The sequence below is a fragment of the Archocentrus centrarchus genome, chromosome 13, assembly GCF_007364275.1.
Source record: "Archocentrus centrarchus isolate MPI-CPG fArcCen1 chromosome 13, fArcCen1, whole genome shotgun sequence".
Classification (NCBI taxonomy): domain Eukaryota; kingdom Metazoa; phylum Chordata; class Actinopteri; order Cichliformes; family Cichlidae; genus Archocentrus; species Archocentrus centrarchus.
Window position 1 is genome coordinate 36,045,882 of NC_044358.1, and position 14,898 is coordinate 36,060,779.

A 14,898-nucleotide genomic window follows, 5' to 3' on the forward strand; every position below is an offset into this window, starting at 1 on the left:
ATTATTTCACCCCCCCTTGTAGAAGAACATGGTTAGAAATAAAAGTATACATTGTTTTCCTTTTTTCTCTTTAAGGTATTGGTTGGTTTGTTTTATTTTTGCACCCACAACATTATACAGTACCAGGAAAAGTGCAACATAAGAGATATTCCAGCAGCCATTTTCCTGCACAATAAGCACTTTTTGATACTTTTGCTACTTCCACTGTGCTTTTACATACTTTTATTTGCAGTGTAGCATTAGTAGTTTTACTCAAGTAAAGCAAGTAGAGATTGTTTGATGCAGGGCTTAAGGTGACGAAAAATTATTGGGGGCCGAGCACAACCTGTGCAACGGCCCTATTGTATCTGCTTTTGATTATTTAGGCAAATGAATTGCTTTTTTGAGGTCCAAAATGTATTTTAATGGTTTCAGGCATGGCCCTTTCAAAATGGCTCTACAGCGCCACCTTTAGTTCAATTCCCTCTGCTGTGTTTCACGTATATGTATGAAATTTGGTACACATATGTAACATGTCCAGACGAACAAAAAAGACCACAGGGTCCAATGCCCTAAACCCAACAGGAAGTCTGCCATTTTGAATTAAACGAATGATTTTAGCAATTTCCTGCCCTTATACTTTCTCTAATAACTCATAGGTTTTGGATGTTATCAACTTCATATTTGGTTTGTCTTATCTACACATCAGGGGGAATTTAAATTTAAAAAATGGTGAGTTTTCACCAGAGGGCGTGGCCGTGACACCACAGTGAATTTCGATCATTCCCCAGGAAATTTTGATTGCCTCTCATTCAAACCTGCATTATCCAATCTGGATCAAACTTCTTCTGTGGGATGAGGGTCCACCCCTGAACACTACATATACATACAATATATACAATATTTAATAACAGTCGCAGCTCCACCTAGTGGGAACAGGAAATGTCATGTATTACAGCTTTGAGGTACAGCTCCAAGGTGGTTGAGCAGAACCATCTCAAAATTCCCCTGGAAAGCCTTAAGGAGTTGGTCTTACATTGTTTTCAAAACTGTGAGTTTTTGCTAAAGGGCGTGACCCTGGCGGGATGGCAAAGTTCGATGTTTCGCCATGAAGACAAAAATGGCTGTTACTCAAAGCCACATTGCCTAATCTGCATCAAACTTCAGTAAGCTGATAAGCCTCCTGCCCTGAACACATTGATATGCATAAAGTCCCTAAACGCTAGAGCGCCACCTAGTGGGACCTGGAAATATCATGAAATACCATGTTTTTTTGCATAGCCCTGGAGCTACATTTTATCTACATATCTGAATTTTTGCAGGCTCATGTAACATCCTAAGGCGTGCAAAAAAGTCTCTTGGACCCATACCCAAAACCCAACAGGAAGTCAGCCATTTTCAATTGAAGGTGTCAATTTTTGCCATTTTCAGGCCTGCTATGTGAATCATGTCCTCCTAGAGCATTTGACCTAGTGAGACCAAAATGGCTTAGCATCATCTAGACAAATAGGGCATCAAAAGTTGTTGTAGGTTTTGTAGGATATTCAACGGCCTTGCCACACATGGCCGATGAAGTTGGACTTTGTTTTTCTCTCTCGCCACAAAACTGTTTGTGCACTCCTTCGCACATGCTTTGCCCAATCAGCCTAAAAATGTAATCACTCATGTAAAGAGGCTGAACCCATAACTACAGATTCAAGGCTACAGATGCAATAGCGCCCCCTACAGAAGCAAATGAAAATTTGTATGGCAGTCTTCTCTGAAATGCATGAAAATTTGTTTTAACATTCTTGACATCATCCTGATCAAAAAAGTCAGTGAGACCCATGCCCCATTTTGCATGCCGCAGCCGTGACCACACCCTAAGTACAGCATTCGGTTTATATGGAGAGCAAAAGATTTAGTTTCCTGGAAATGTATCAGATTGGTTACAGACATTCTGTACACCATCGCGATCAAAAAAGTCAGTCAGACCCATGCCCCATTTTGCACACTGCAGCCATGGCCACCCTGTCAAAGTCCACATCATGTCTCTATGGAGAAACCACAACATTGTCACACATATTGTGCAACCATTCATGCAATCGTTCTGAAATTTGCCTGATATTTTTTCTCTTATTTACTGAATGATTTCAATCATATACCACAGGACACCAAATTGTCACATCTCAAACATACATTGTCCAATCTGTCCCATGACTCTGGACACACCCATCTGCCAGCTTTGTATTAAACCAATAACGCCACCTAGTGGTGACAGGAAATTAGCAGTACACTGTTAATCATCATTCTATGATCATTACAATTTCATTGATGGTGCAGGAATTACATACAGCATCGTGACACTTTAATTAATGGGCGGTCGCGGACGCCACCTAGTGGACGCGGGAGACGTTCGGCGGCCGAACAACGAAAAGAACGAGTAGCCCACTGGGCTGACAGCACCCAGGTGAGCCCGTGACTCTCCCGTCCACGCAGTGGCGGTTTCTGATATGGGTGACATGGGCAGCCGCCCAGGGCGGCTTTTCATCCAGGGCGGCATGACCGCCCCCCCTCCCCCCAACGCATTGCGATCATCGCAGCAGCGCCTACCGCAATATTCCAATTGTGGGGTAATGGGCGCCCTCTGCCTGCTGTGTGGTGCATGTAGCTTTCTGCCATGGTCTGACAGACAGGTTGTAACAGAGATCTCGCAAAAACTGCCTCTTTTTTTTTTTTTCTCCCATGTCCCTTGCGGGGTTTTGTATAGAATGAATCTGTGCATCTAATAAAATTCGATGCACTAATAAAATTAGATGCAACACAACTGATAGAACACAAAGCACATTTCATTTATAATACTGTAAATATGGTCATTAATTCACAGTATTTGTGTGAACCCGAATCCTGATGAAAAAAATAACACAAATATGAATCTAGACGGTTCAGACAAATGTTGGTGGATGGCGCAGTGTTGCCAGATTGGGCAGCTTGTGAACACATTAGGCTGGAAAATTATATAGATATATCTATATAATTATAAAATTATATCGCAGTGGCTAGGACCGCCACTGCGTCACGGGTAACAGATGTTACATGTGTGAGTTAGTAAGCGTACTGATGGAATTAGAGAAAAGGTGAGAGAGCACATAAAGAAGGAGGAATTACTTCTGTTTAACTGTTCACTTTTAAAAGTGAGATTTGTGATAAATGGCAACCATGTTTCCCAAAGGTATGGCAGTTGCTTTCATAAAGAGGCATTTTGGTCATTTCTGTATGTTCTGAGGAACGATTTACCCAATGATTAATAATTAATGATTGCTTAGATTTCAAGTTTGTCATCATGTTTTATCTTGGCAGCTGCTGAGCTACCCTTACGAAAATCCACTATGGTTAGCTATGGTTTTTATGGAGTAACCGTGGTTTTATGGTAAAACCACGGTTATTCCATAAAAACCATGGTTTTATGGTAAAACCACGGTTATTCCATAAAAACCATAGTTAACCATAGTGGATTTTCGTAAGGGTAGCGATTGTGGGTTTTATGTGTTTTGGTGGAAGTTCAAGTAAGGACAAACCACCAAGTATGCATAATGGTAGAGAAAGGGGGGCCAGCCCCAACCCGAAGCTGAGGAGCAATTGTGCTGTCTTAAGCAAAAAAGTTTGTGGAGATAGTCATCTGTGTGGGAAATTTGTACTCATACAGTGCAAAACAGGAGATGTAACTGACTGTGAATACTGTCATTCCATAAGTAAGGTTTAAAAAAAAACAGCATGCAGGAACATGATGCATACAGGGCTTGACTATTCAAGCCCTGTATGCAGCATATCCCATAAGTCTGCTCCCACGCATGCCTCCTGCTGCATGTATGTGCTGATTGCGTCCACCCATTCTGCTGTGATCCCTCCAAATATTCCCTAATATTCCCTGGCTGGTAAGGGGCTTGCCCTGATTAGCTAACAGTCGAGTCCTCCCAGAGGCACTCATGCAGGTGTAAATAACTCAGCATTACGATGAGACATCAACAGGAAATAAAACTAAAAACAAAGTTTTTCAATGAGAAAATGGAGTAAAAATCATAACTATAAAAGATTAAAATCCCTCTCATGCAACAAACAATAAAGAGAAACCATTCCTTCCCCTGCGTGACAGCTATAGATATAATTCAGGTAATGTGAAATAACACTTGAATAGTCTCCTTACCATTCTCTCTGTTGCACACTAAGAATTTTATTTTCATTTCAGGTCAGTTCAATTTAATTTTATTTGTACTGTGTGAAATCACAACAACCGTTTCCTCAAGGCACTTTATATTGTAAATACCCTACAATAATACAGAGAAAACCCCACACAATCAAAACGACCCCCTTTGAGAAATCACTTGGTGACGGTGGGAAAGAAAAACTCACTTTTAACCCCTGGCAGGGGAGGGAGACAGGACAAAACCACCTGCTGCATATCCACTTCCTTGAAAGCCCTTTGATCATGTCATGATGAATTTCACTGAACTCAGTCCTACTGCAGGTAAGAGATGCTGTCTTCCCAGGTCTACCCTGGACCAAAGGCCTGCCACTGGTCCTAACTTACTTGCGCATGAGGAGAAAAGGGTGATGCAGTCTTAGTCCTTTTGAAATTTTGTTTAGATGGCTTCTTGCACTGGGTGTGGGCCCACCACCTAAACGTCTCCCATTAACTGACTATTGTGAGCATGCTATGTTATCCTATTGTAGGACTTTATCCTCTGTTCTTTCACAAGTTTCTCAACAGGTCAAAGATGCCCTCTCTTCCACTCTGCATGATCTGAAACCTGGGGACTGACTGGTTGTTTGGGAGCTCAGGAGGAAACACTGAAGGTCCAGCGCTGGTAGTGACCCTTCTAAGTGCTGCTCATCATGCATGCTGCAATCATAATTGCTGAGAGAGTCATTTGAATTGATGCCAGTCACTGCAGGGGGATTCCAGAACTGCACACCAACTTTTTATCCTCCCGAACAACAACACAGGCCCAAAAGAATGACCTTTTGCTACACAGCGTGTTGAGTGTACGCTGACACGGCTCACACACACTGACATATCACATATACAAGTTCCTGAGAATACATGTACACGAGCTACATCCACTTAGTAGTGGTGTGACTAACACTGGATCATGAAGGAACACTGACGTCATCCTCAACAACAAGCTTACTTAACAAATGATCATTGTGTTTTACTTCCATGTGTTTTGTTGTTGTTGTCATTTTTATGTCTGCTGGGGTTTGACTGGTCTTCTGTATTAATCCTCACTTTCCCTAGGGCTGGCAGAAGTGTGACTCCTTCTTTTGACACCATTATTGGGGACTGCATTGCTCAGATGTGGATAAAGGACAATGCCTGGTTTCAGCTAGTTAACTAGTTAACTATACAGCCTGCTTGTCGATTTTTTCTATTGCATTTTCCTGTCAGAAAACAGGTCTTCCTGATGACGGTAATCCACTCGCTGACTGCACATCTGTATGGGGTGATGTCACTTCCAACTTGACTGATACTGTGTTGAAATTGCGTTCTTGAAGGGGTCCACTGTGGTTAAAGTAGTGCAGCTACTGATCTGATAGAGTGGTTCTGTGTAAGAATCCGACCTTCACCTTAGGTAGTGGTTGCCTCCATTGGGGTTCCCATGGAGCCATGCCAGATAACTTTAAAGCTCACAATCAGATTGCTGCAGAGTTTGAGTCTGTCTTCTGTTGGGGGTGGTGTACAATCAATGAGAACATTGACTGGATTAATTATTTGTATTATAAGCAGCAGCGGTTCATTAATTACACGCATGATGTGCTGAATGGTTTTGCTGATCAGCTTCCAGCCACTTCCCTGATCTTAAGCAAGGTTTGGGCGATGCTGAAGCGTACGAAGGGATGCGGTACAAGCGCTGTGTCTACACCAGGAGTGTCAAATTCAATCACAGAATGGGCCAAAATTGCAAACACAGTCTTAAGACGTGGGCCAAACAGGATTAACCTTTATTGAACAGTCTCAAATTTAAAATATTTTAATCAGCAATATGAATTTGAATGGCCATAATACAGCAACTTTTTCCTCAAAACATTAAATAAAATATAGTATTTTTCTTCAAAAACAACACCAGAGAATGGAGAACATTTCAAGCTGATGAAAATTTACAAATTTTCTGTTTTCATGTGATATCAGAAAAAAGTCCAGAAAACAAGGAACAGCAAGCTGTTTAGATTTTCTCTCTTATTCCATTTCTTTCTTACTTTCCATGAACTGACAAATTTCCTCAGGCTCCTCATCGCACCTGTGTGATAAGGCACATCACCAAATTCAGAAGGTATTTCCTGCAGAAAAGACCAAAACTCCTATAAAGTTCACTGTCTGTGTTCCGGTGCTTATGGCGTTTTCTGTCTTCAGGACTTTGCTGCTCAGCATTTCCTGGTGTGTGATGCACTGTCGGCTCACCTGTGCAGGTCTCTCTCTGCATCTTCTCCCACAACCAAAGTCCACTTTTCATTTGACCATTTTTGGGGGTCAGGCTAGCTTAAATGTCAGTGTAAAAAGTGCTGATCAATGTTGTTGTGGACCTGCCACTGACCACCGATCAATGTGTCATTGGCAACGCTGGAAAACGGGTTAGTGCACAGGTCTTGACCTGCATAGCAGCTGTTGCAGTGCGTAGTGGGATTTGTTCTGTAGTATAAGTGGTGGGAGCACTATTTACCAGCGGGCCATTAATCGTAGCCATATTAAATAAGGATTTCAGCTTTCCGGGCTATATCCAAAAGGCACTGAAGTCGGGCGCCAGGGTGACTCAGCAGTTGAGCGGATGACCATGTATGCCACGTGGCGGTGCAGACAGCGCAGGTTCAAGTCCAGGCCTAGTTGCCGTTTACTGTGTGTCTTCCCCCATTGCTCCTCCTGCTTTCCTGTCTCTCCACTGCAAAACTATCAAATAAATCAAGCTGAAGTCACCGGAAATAGTTGCTAAATTTGTCACTTTTTGGAAAAAAAAGTCACGGGGGGTAGGGGGGTCTGAAAAGTTGCTAAATTTAGTGACAAAGTCGCCAGGTTGGCAACACTGAACTCCTGGGGATTCATGTTTAATAGGAAGCTCAAAATTGTCATTTGTGCTCACATTTTTGACTTCTTCGCTCTCGCATTAACACTGGTCACCGTTTTGCTTTCTGTGGCCAAACGTGAACAGGACTGTGGTGAGATCACCCGTGCAGGTAGATTGCAAATTGCGGTGAAATAATACTATAGTGTAGCGATCTAGTGAGAGAAACCAAATCGGTCTGGTATCAGCGATGGGGAGGAGGGTGCGGAGTGCGCGCCCGCTTGCTAAGTCCAATTGCGATCCAGTGAAAATCTCAGCCTGTTGCAAGACGACCTCATCATGGCGCAGCGCCGGGCGATCAACCACTGGCTAGAACCCTGTATATTTCTGAACAGTGTGTGACCTGTATAGGATGACTAGAAGGGGCTGAACAATATAATATGATACTCTAAGATTTTGTATACTCCAGCACCTAAAAAGTACCTAAAATGCTCACACAGCAGCAGGCCAACAGTGCGCTTTAAAGGGTTTTTTCAGTCCAGTTAACAAGTCCCCTGTCATACTGCAATGTAGGTCAAAGGGTTTGGTGGGTTTTTTTAGGTTTTTTTTTCCTGTGGTAAGAAAACCATTATATCATTTAATGTTCTGTGTAGTTGAGGTAAACAGATTTAAATCTTCGATCAGGCTGGTTTTTCAGGACTCCTCAGTCATTTAATGTGAAAGAAAAACGTTTAATTTTAAAAAAGTTATGTCAGTGATGTCTACATGTCTATGCGAGTGTTTGTGTGTGTTATTTTTTTTTAAATACACCAGAAATCCCCCTGACTGCTAACTTCCCCTAAAATGAGTCAAGAGCATTCGACCGCCATCTGAAAACCATGATGCTACTCCAAATATGGATGTTGGTGTGTGGCCACAGTGTTTGTTATCATTGTTACCGTTACACAAGATATTACTAATGAGCCTTTTTTTTTTTAGGTTTACTTTTAATTCTAAACCAGATGTTGTAATTTGTGATTTTTTTATTTTATTTTATTTTTTATTTTATTTTATTTATTTTTTTTTGGGGGGGGGGCTAATAATCAGTAATTAATATTAATAATTAATAATCTTTAAAAAATCAGAATATAGATACTGTTGCACAAACTATTGCCACAATGATCCTTTAAAACCTGAACTTCTTAAAGAAAATGATCCTGTAAAATTTGGTTTTCTCCAATAATGCAGCAGGTTGAATGCAAAACTTGCTGAAACTTACAAAATATTGTTATTACAAGCCAATTTCCAAAAGTGTGTTGCTACCAAGTATGACTGTCATTATTTATATAATTTGATTTTGGATAGTACAGCTGTTTCCCAGTTTAGAGTCTGAGTGATCTTGGAGTCATCTTTCCTTGCCTGAAGAATTCCACTGTTGCACAAGGAGCTTTGTTACTGCTCACAGACACCAGTAGGGTAGAGCAGCTGTAGGCTGCCAGCATGTCTGTACTGGCCTTCAAATTTGCTGCATCTGACCTAAAGGATGCCGTTGAATGAGTAGCAGTGAATAAAGTGATTAATCTAAAAATATTTGTTTGTTTCTAGAACAAAAATAGGATTGATTTTATATCTGAAATGCAGTCCGTGTGTGCATAAATGTATGCTGATGAAAGGTGACTGCTTTCAGGTGACTGCTGCTAGAAATTCTGTTGTTTCAGGGTGAAACTAAAATGCTAATGAAATTATTGAACTAAACTCATAAATCTGGAGCAGTTGTGTGGTTGTTTTTACCAACAAACTGGAACAAATTGACCCAAAGTTGATTATTACACACTTAAGAATGATTGGTTTGTAATAGTTAAAGCAAAGAGTTATTGCAGTCTTTAGTAACAATAACTCAGTCATCTTGTTTTTGTTTTTTGTATATTATTTTAACTCAATGTTGTACTTAATTATTAAGTAAATTATTCTGAATTTAATGTGCCATATTTTTGTTGTGAGCAGGTTATGACTAAACCTCAGCTGTGACCAAATCCTCGGCACAGTTCCTCAGAATCTGCGTCTCTGGGGCCAGATTAGTCAATTTGTCCCGCGTAATTCTGACAGCTACAGTGCTGTGCAAAAGTCTTGTGCTAGCTTTTATTTCTTTATATTTTCTTTATATCTTTATATTATTTTCCAAGGAGCCAGACATTCTTTTCATATTTAAAGTGGGCTTCAGCGATAGTTCTCCAGGGTTTCTGAACTTTTGAGATTTTCTTCAGATCTTGGCTTTTTTTTTCACTTTTTCTCTCTGTCCAGTTCTTGTACCTGACCACTACCACTTTCTCACAAAAGCACAGAATTAATTTCCATTTCTTTAGTTGGATCTATGCAAAAATGTCAAAGAAGGCACAGTTTGAGGGACATAAAATAGCTTCTTTTCTTCTTTTTTTTTTTTTTGCAACAACAAGGTGATTCCCAAAGTGTGAAAAGCTGAAACTTGCCAAATTTTACCATTTTGGCATGGTATGCACTGTGTCCTGAAAATTTTTTTTAGGAAACTGGACAAATGAAAGCCAAAAGGAGAAGTGGGAGGCCTAAAATCACTATCTACAGGAGATGAACAATAACTGAAAGTACTTTAAAAAATGGGAAAAGGGTATCCAGCAAAGACCTAAACAGGACACGAGTGATGCATGTGGACCTTCAGCTGATCCATCTACTGTTCACTGAAGCCTCCTCAAAAATGGTGGCATGCAAGAAGCCATTTTTAAGGAAGGGAAACAGGGAGAAAAGGCTGAGGTGTGCCAAATTACACAGGAACTGCACTGAAAATCAGTGGTAATAGGTCTGATGTGTGATAAATCTAAATGTGAAATTTTTGGTTCAAATCATTGTTGATGTGCATAGAGGAGGTCAACAGTGAGTGTCTACTGCCATCCGTAAAACATGCTGCAGGCTCTGTCATGGTTTAGGGCTGCATTTCAGTCTGTGGTTTGGGTTCTTATCAAAATTGATGTGATCATGAAGGCAGAAAAGTACCATCAGCATTTGATCCACCACTCAACATCATCTGGAAAGCATCTGATTGGCAGTGGCTTCATTTTTCAGCGTGGCAGTGATCCCCAAACGCACTGACAATGCAGCAAAAGCAGACCTGGAAAGAAATACACACACTGAAACAATATCAGTCATGGAGCAGTGTGGGATCATCTTGACAGAGAACAGAACAAAAGGCAGCCAACATCCAAAGAAGAGCTTTGAAAGTCCTTCAAGAAGCCTGGAGAACTGTTCCTGAAGACTACTTAAAGACGTGAGAAGAAAGCTGCCTCAGAGAGTTCAGGCTGTGTTGAAGAATAAAGGTGGTCACACCAAATATTGACTTTAAAGCTCATTAGAATTGCACAAACTCTGTTTTTGCCTTATATACTACATTTCCATGTATGTTTACACATGTTCCCATTTCCCACTTTCCAAGCAAAATATAAAGAAATGGGGGGGGGGGGGGGGGGGTGGGGGGGGGCTCAAGACTTTTGCACAGTACTGTCTACCTGAAAGAGCTGATTTCAAATACAGGACATTTGTATGCCACAATCACATTATGTCACATACAGTCACATGAAATGTAAATCACATTTTAAATTGGATTTTTGTGTTTTCATCACATATTTTTTTTCTTTCTCTCTGAATGCGTTTGTTAGTCATGTATCCTAAAATACGTGCAGCTAAAATAAGACACAGACGATCATGAGGCCGGAATTCACAAAATCCCCTGTGGTTTATAGTCAGGCACTTTCCTGTCATCTAACTGAAGAAGATGCACAGAGAATAATAAGTGATATGACGTCTTTATCAAAAAGTAGCTGACAGTATTTTCTGCCTAAAAGGCATCCCTTTAAAATTTCCCACATTAGGAGGAAGAAAATACAAGACGGTTGCACAATTTTACCTTACAAACATTTCCATGTGAATCTGTTGCCTAATATCTTGTGGTCATTTAGGAAATAGGAAATGTGTTATCAAAGCAGAGTTCAAAGGAGATTCAGACCACAGATCCTGTAATTTTTATGACTCCCAGCACATTCTCAACTGGCAGAAGAGGAAGTGGGTAGGTGCTTTCACATGAATCACTTAGACCAGATGAAAAAAAAAAAAAGTGGTCTCAAAACAGTATAAATACCTCTCTGAGCCTCTTCACCCCAGTGAAAAACTGTGAGCCAACAAGAATGAAAGCTGTACTGTTCCCGCTGCTGCTGCTGGCGCTGGCCGCTCGGTCCTCTGCTCGGCCTCTGGAGTCCGAGGACGTTGGCAACCGGCTTTTAGCTGAGGTAAGAGCGCTTATTCGGTCTTTATTTAACTTTCAACTGGCTTTTTTTCCTGTCACAACCAATGTGAATATTTGGTCTACGTTGCTCCTCTGATTTTTAAGAAGCTTTGACAAGGAAAAATTACATAAACAAGATTTATTTTTGTTTGTTTGTTCTGTTTCAAACAGAAATACCTGCAGCGCTTCTATGGCGCTCCGGCTGGCCTCCAAGGCAGAAGCACGCCGTCCGATTCCTTTCAACACAAGATCAAGCAAATGCAGAGATTCTTTAGACTGGAGGTGATTACATTCACAGTTATGAATATGTTTGCTCAAAAACATCACCAGCAATTTCCAAAGAAATGAAAAAAATATTATTTAGATAAAGGGTTACCAGTGAAAAGCTGACTAGCATCTGGGAATGCAGCTTCTTTTCAGCTGCGCAGAAGCAGAGAAGTCCTAATGGGGACTCTGGCGATAAATGTATTTATATGAAATATTCTTTATATTCATTTATAAGAAATATACATTTTCCACCTCTTTTACTTGTAAAGGTCACTGGGAATATAGATGACAAAACTTTAGATGTGATGAAGCAGGCCAGATGTGGTGTTCCAGACATCGGCGAGTACAACCACTTCCCTCGAAACCTCAAATGGCCAAATACCAACGTCACATTCAGGTATGCATTCGGTTGATACAGTTTAATAGGTGACAAAGGTATTTTTGTATGAGAGTAATTTTATTCACCAGCTTTCTATATGCCTGTTGTTTCAGGATACTGAATTACACTCCAGACCTGAAGAAGCCAGATGTAGACAAAGCCATCCGCCGCGCTCTCAACCTTTGGTCTGCCGTTACTCCTCTGATTTTTAAGAAGCTTTACAAAGGCAATGCTGACATCATGATCAGCTTTGGATCAAGAGGTACAAAAAGCTTGGACTGAACTATGATTTATTGTAAGAGTTTAGGAGTTGCAGTGGTGCATTTCATTGTCTCATTGTCTACCCTTTATTCTGAAGAGCACGGAGACTACAACCCCTTTGATGGCCCTGATGGTCTGCTGGCTCATGCCTACCCTCCAGGCCAAGGCATTGGAGGGGACACTCACTTTGATGAGGATGAGCACTGGACCAAAGATTCATCAGGTAAGAATTACGCACAAGAAACTTCAGCAATAACTAAATGTTATTCTAATCATTGCTACTATTAAACAACAATATTTTGGATTCAACATCTTTTTCTTTCAGCTTACAACCTGTTTGTAGTGGCAGCTCATGAGTTGGGTCACGCCCTGGGGATGTCCCATTCCTCAGACCCAGGTGCCCTGATGTACCCCATCTACACTTATGCTACAGGCTACCTGCTGTCTGAAGATGACATTGAAGGAATTCAAGATCTCTATGGTAGGAGGAGACCCCAATCTGATTTAAAGTTTGGTTGTAAACGTAGCTTCAAGATAACTGAGGACTTGTTTATCATGTGAACAGAACATTAATGTCAGATGTCAATCAATCACAGGTCCAAACCCAAACCCAAAGAAAGTGAAGCCAAGGCCTGATGCCCCAAAAAGGTGCGACCCGACGTTGAGTTTTGATGCTGCCACAGAGCTCAGAGGAGAAACCATCATCTTCAAAGACAGGTACTGCAGGAGCCCGATGAGGTTCTTCATCACTCTGGACAGATCTAACCTTGCTATCTAATCTATAACCACTAGACACAATCCGTGAACAAGAGTTCATTTTTTCTGCCAAAATAAAAGCTCTGTAAATGCACCGTGTATGTTCATCATTGCTGTATTTTCACGCTTTTCTTGCAGTTACTACTGGCGTATTCATCCTCAGATGGTGGCGCCTCAACTGACACTGATTAAGTCCACATGGCCGTCCCTCCCCAATAAAGTCGATGCCTCTTACGAGAACCCAGAGAAGGATTTGGTCATCATATTTAGTGGTGAGTTTTTTAATACTTTCTGGTCATATCTTAAGTAGACAGGACAGTGCATTTACACCTTAAACTTATTCTGTGCTTCACCAGGAATCAAAATGTGGGCTTTGAATGGATACAACCTTGTGGACGGTTACCCTAAATACATTCACAAGCTTGGTCTTCCCAAGAGTGTTAGGAAAATCGATGCAGCCGTGAACATCAAGGACACCGGGAAAACTCTGCTTTTCACCGATGAAGAATACTGGAGGTATGTGGAGACACAGTAACGCTACCAGTGGTCACAGTGCAGCATTGTTGGGGAGCAGACTCAACAGTATTGGATGACAAATGGTTATGTATCACCCACAGCTATGATGAAGCAGCAGGAACCATGGACAGTGGTTATCCACGATCCATTGAGGACGACTTTCCCGGAATGGAGGATGAGGTCGACGCTGCTGTTTATCACTATGGTAATGTGAAGTCTCACTTTCAGTATAGAAAAGCATCCCAGGATAAGATGTTCTGTTGTACTAACAGTTATCTTTGTTTTACAGGACAATTGTATTTCTTCCATGACCACCTGCAGTACGAGTACAGTTACAGGTCAAAGAAGGTTATTCGCATCCTAAGAGCCAACTCCATCCTCAACTGCTGATGAGACAGACTTCAGGCCGCAGCCGCGGCTTAAAATGATATAAAGTGATTTATAATGATTTGAGACACACAATGCAAACTCTGCATGTAAATGCATATCAAAATGAGACAGAGGAAGACACAGCCCAATATATGAGCAGGGAAATGGGTGCTTTAGAGGGAAAATTTGTATTTTAACTATAGTGCTGGACACAGAATGCTGGAAAATTCTATAGGAGTTTTTAACTTATATTTATTTTACAAGAGTATATTTGTCTTAACGTTCATGTCGGACATCAGGATGTTCTCGTTAAGCTTCTTCACTGCTCTGCGAACTCAGTATTGACTAAACAGTCTTTGTGTTTCCGTTGATTTTTTTTTTCTAAGTTTGTTGAATTACAATGAGAAAATAAAGTTGGATTAATGATGTTAAGAAATGAGTCATGTTTTGGTATTATTATTTATGATTATTATTATCATTATTTTGGCATACAGGATGGGGGGGGTAACTTTGTTTGCATATTGATTCAAAACTCTCCTCCTACTGATAGATTTTGTTAATGTGGTGTGATCAGTGGGCCCAAAAGCTTAAGCAGCTGGACATCTGTTACAATCACAGGTTGCATGGTTACACATAACAAATCGACCATGCGCAATAAAATGCAGTCAGACAGAAGAACCTGTTAATAGGTTTATTCATAATCCTCTTCCAAGCATCTGTAATGTTTTCTGGATCCTTCAAGCAATGAGTCAAGCTTGCAGAGCGTTACTGGCTTGTATATATTAGAGACAATGCTGTTCAGAAAAGCAGGGTTCAGAATTGCAATTATTAAAAAAATACTTCATTAATGATTACATCAATATTCAGCAGCTCCTTTACTGCATGCATCTTCACTTTATTATATATGCCTTGAAAACAATATTTAGCAGCCTGTCTGGCACTGACTGTTGTACATGAGCTTTGAAACTAATTTTACATGTAGTTACTTACAGTTTCAACTAGAGGGCACTCCTATTAAAGGTTTGAGGTCCTCTTAAAAAAAGAGAGAGAGAGAA

General features: G+C 40.8%; 1 protein-coding gene across 1 annotated transcript; it reads left to right on the plus strand.

Moving 5' to 3' along the window:
• Window positions 1-11,196: 11,196 nt before the first annotated feature.
• mmp13b (matrix metallopeptidase 13b) lies at window positions 11,197-14,208 on the plus strand. Its single transcript, XM_030744004.1, has 11 exons — window positions 11,197-11,299; window positions 11,467-11,577; window positions 11,832-11,959; window positions 12,055-12,203; window positions 12,300-12,425; window positions 12,528-12,683; window positions 12,799-12,919; window positions 13,097-13,230; window positions 13,315-13,474; window positions 13,576-13,679; window positions 13,764-14,208. Exons 1-11 carry the CDS (start codon window positions 11,198-11,200, stop codon window positions 13,862-13,864), a joined length of 1,392 nt encoding a protein of 463 aa, XP_030599864.1. The 5' UTR covers window position 11,197; the 3' UTR covers window positions 13,865-14,208.
• Window positions 14,209-14,898: the final 690 nt, after the last annotated feature.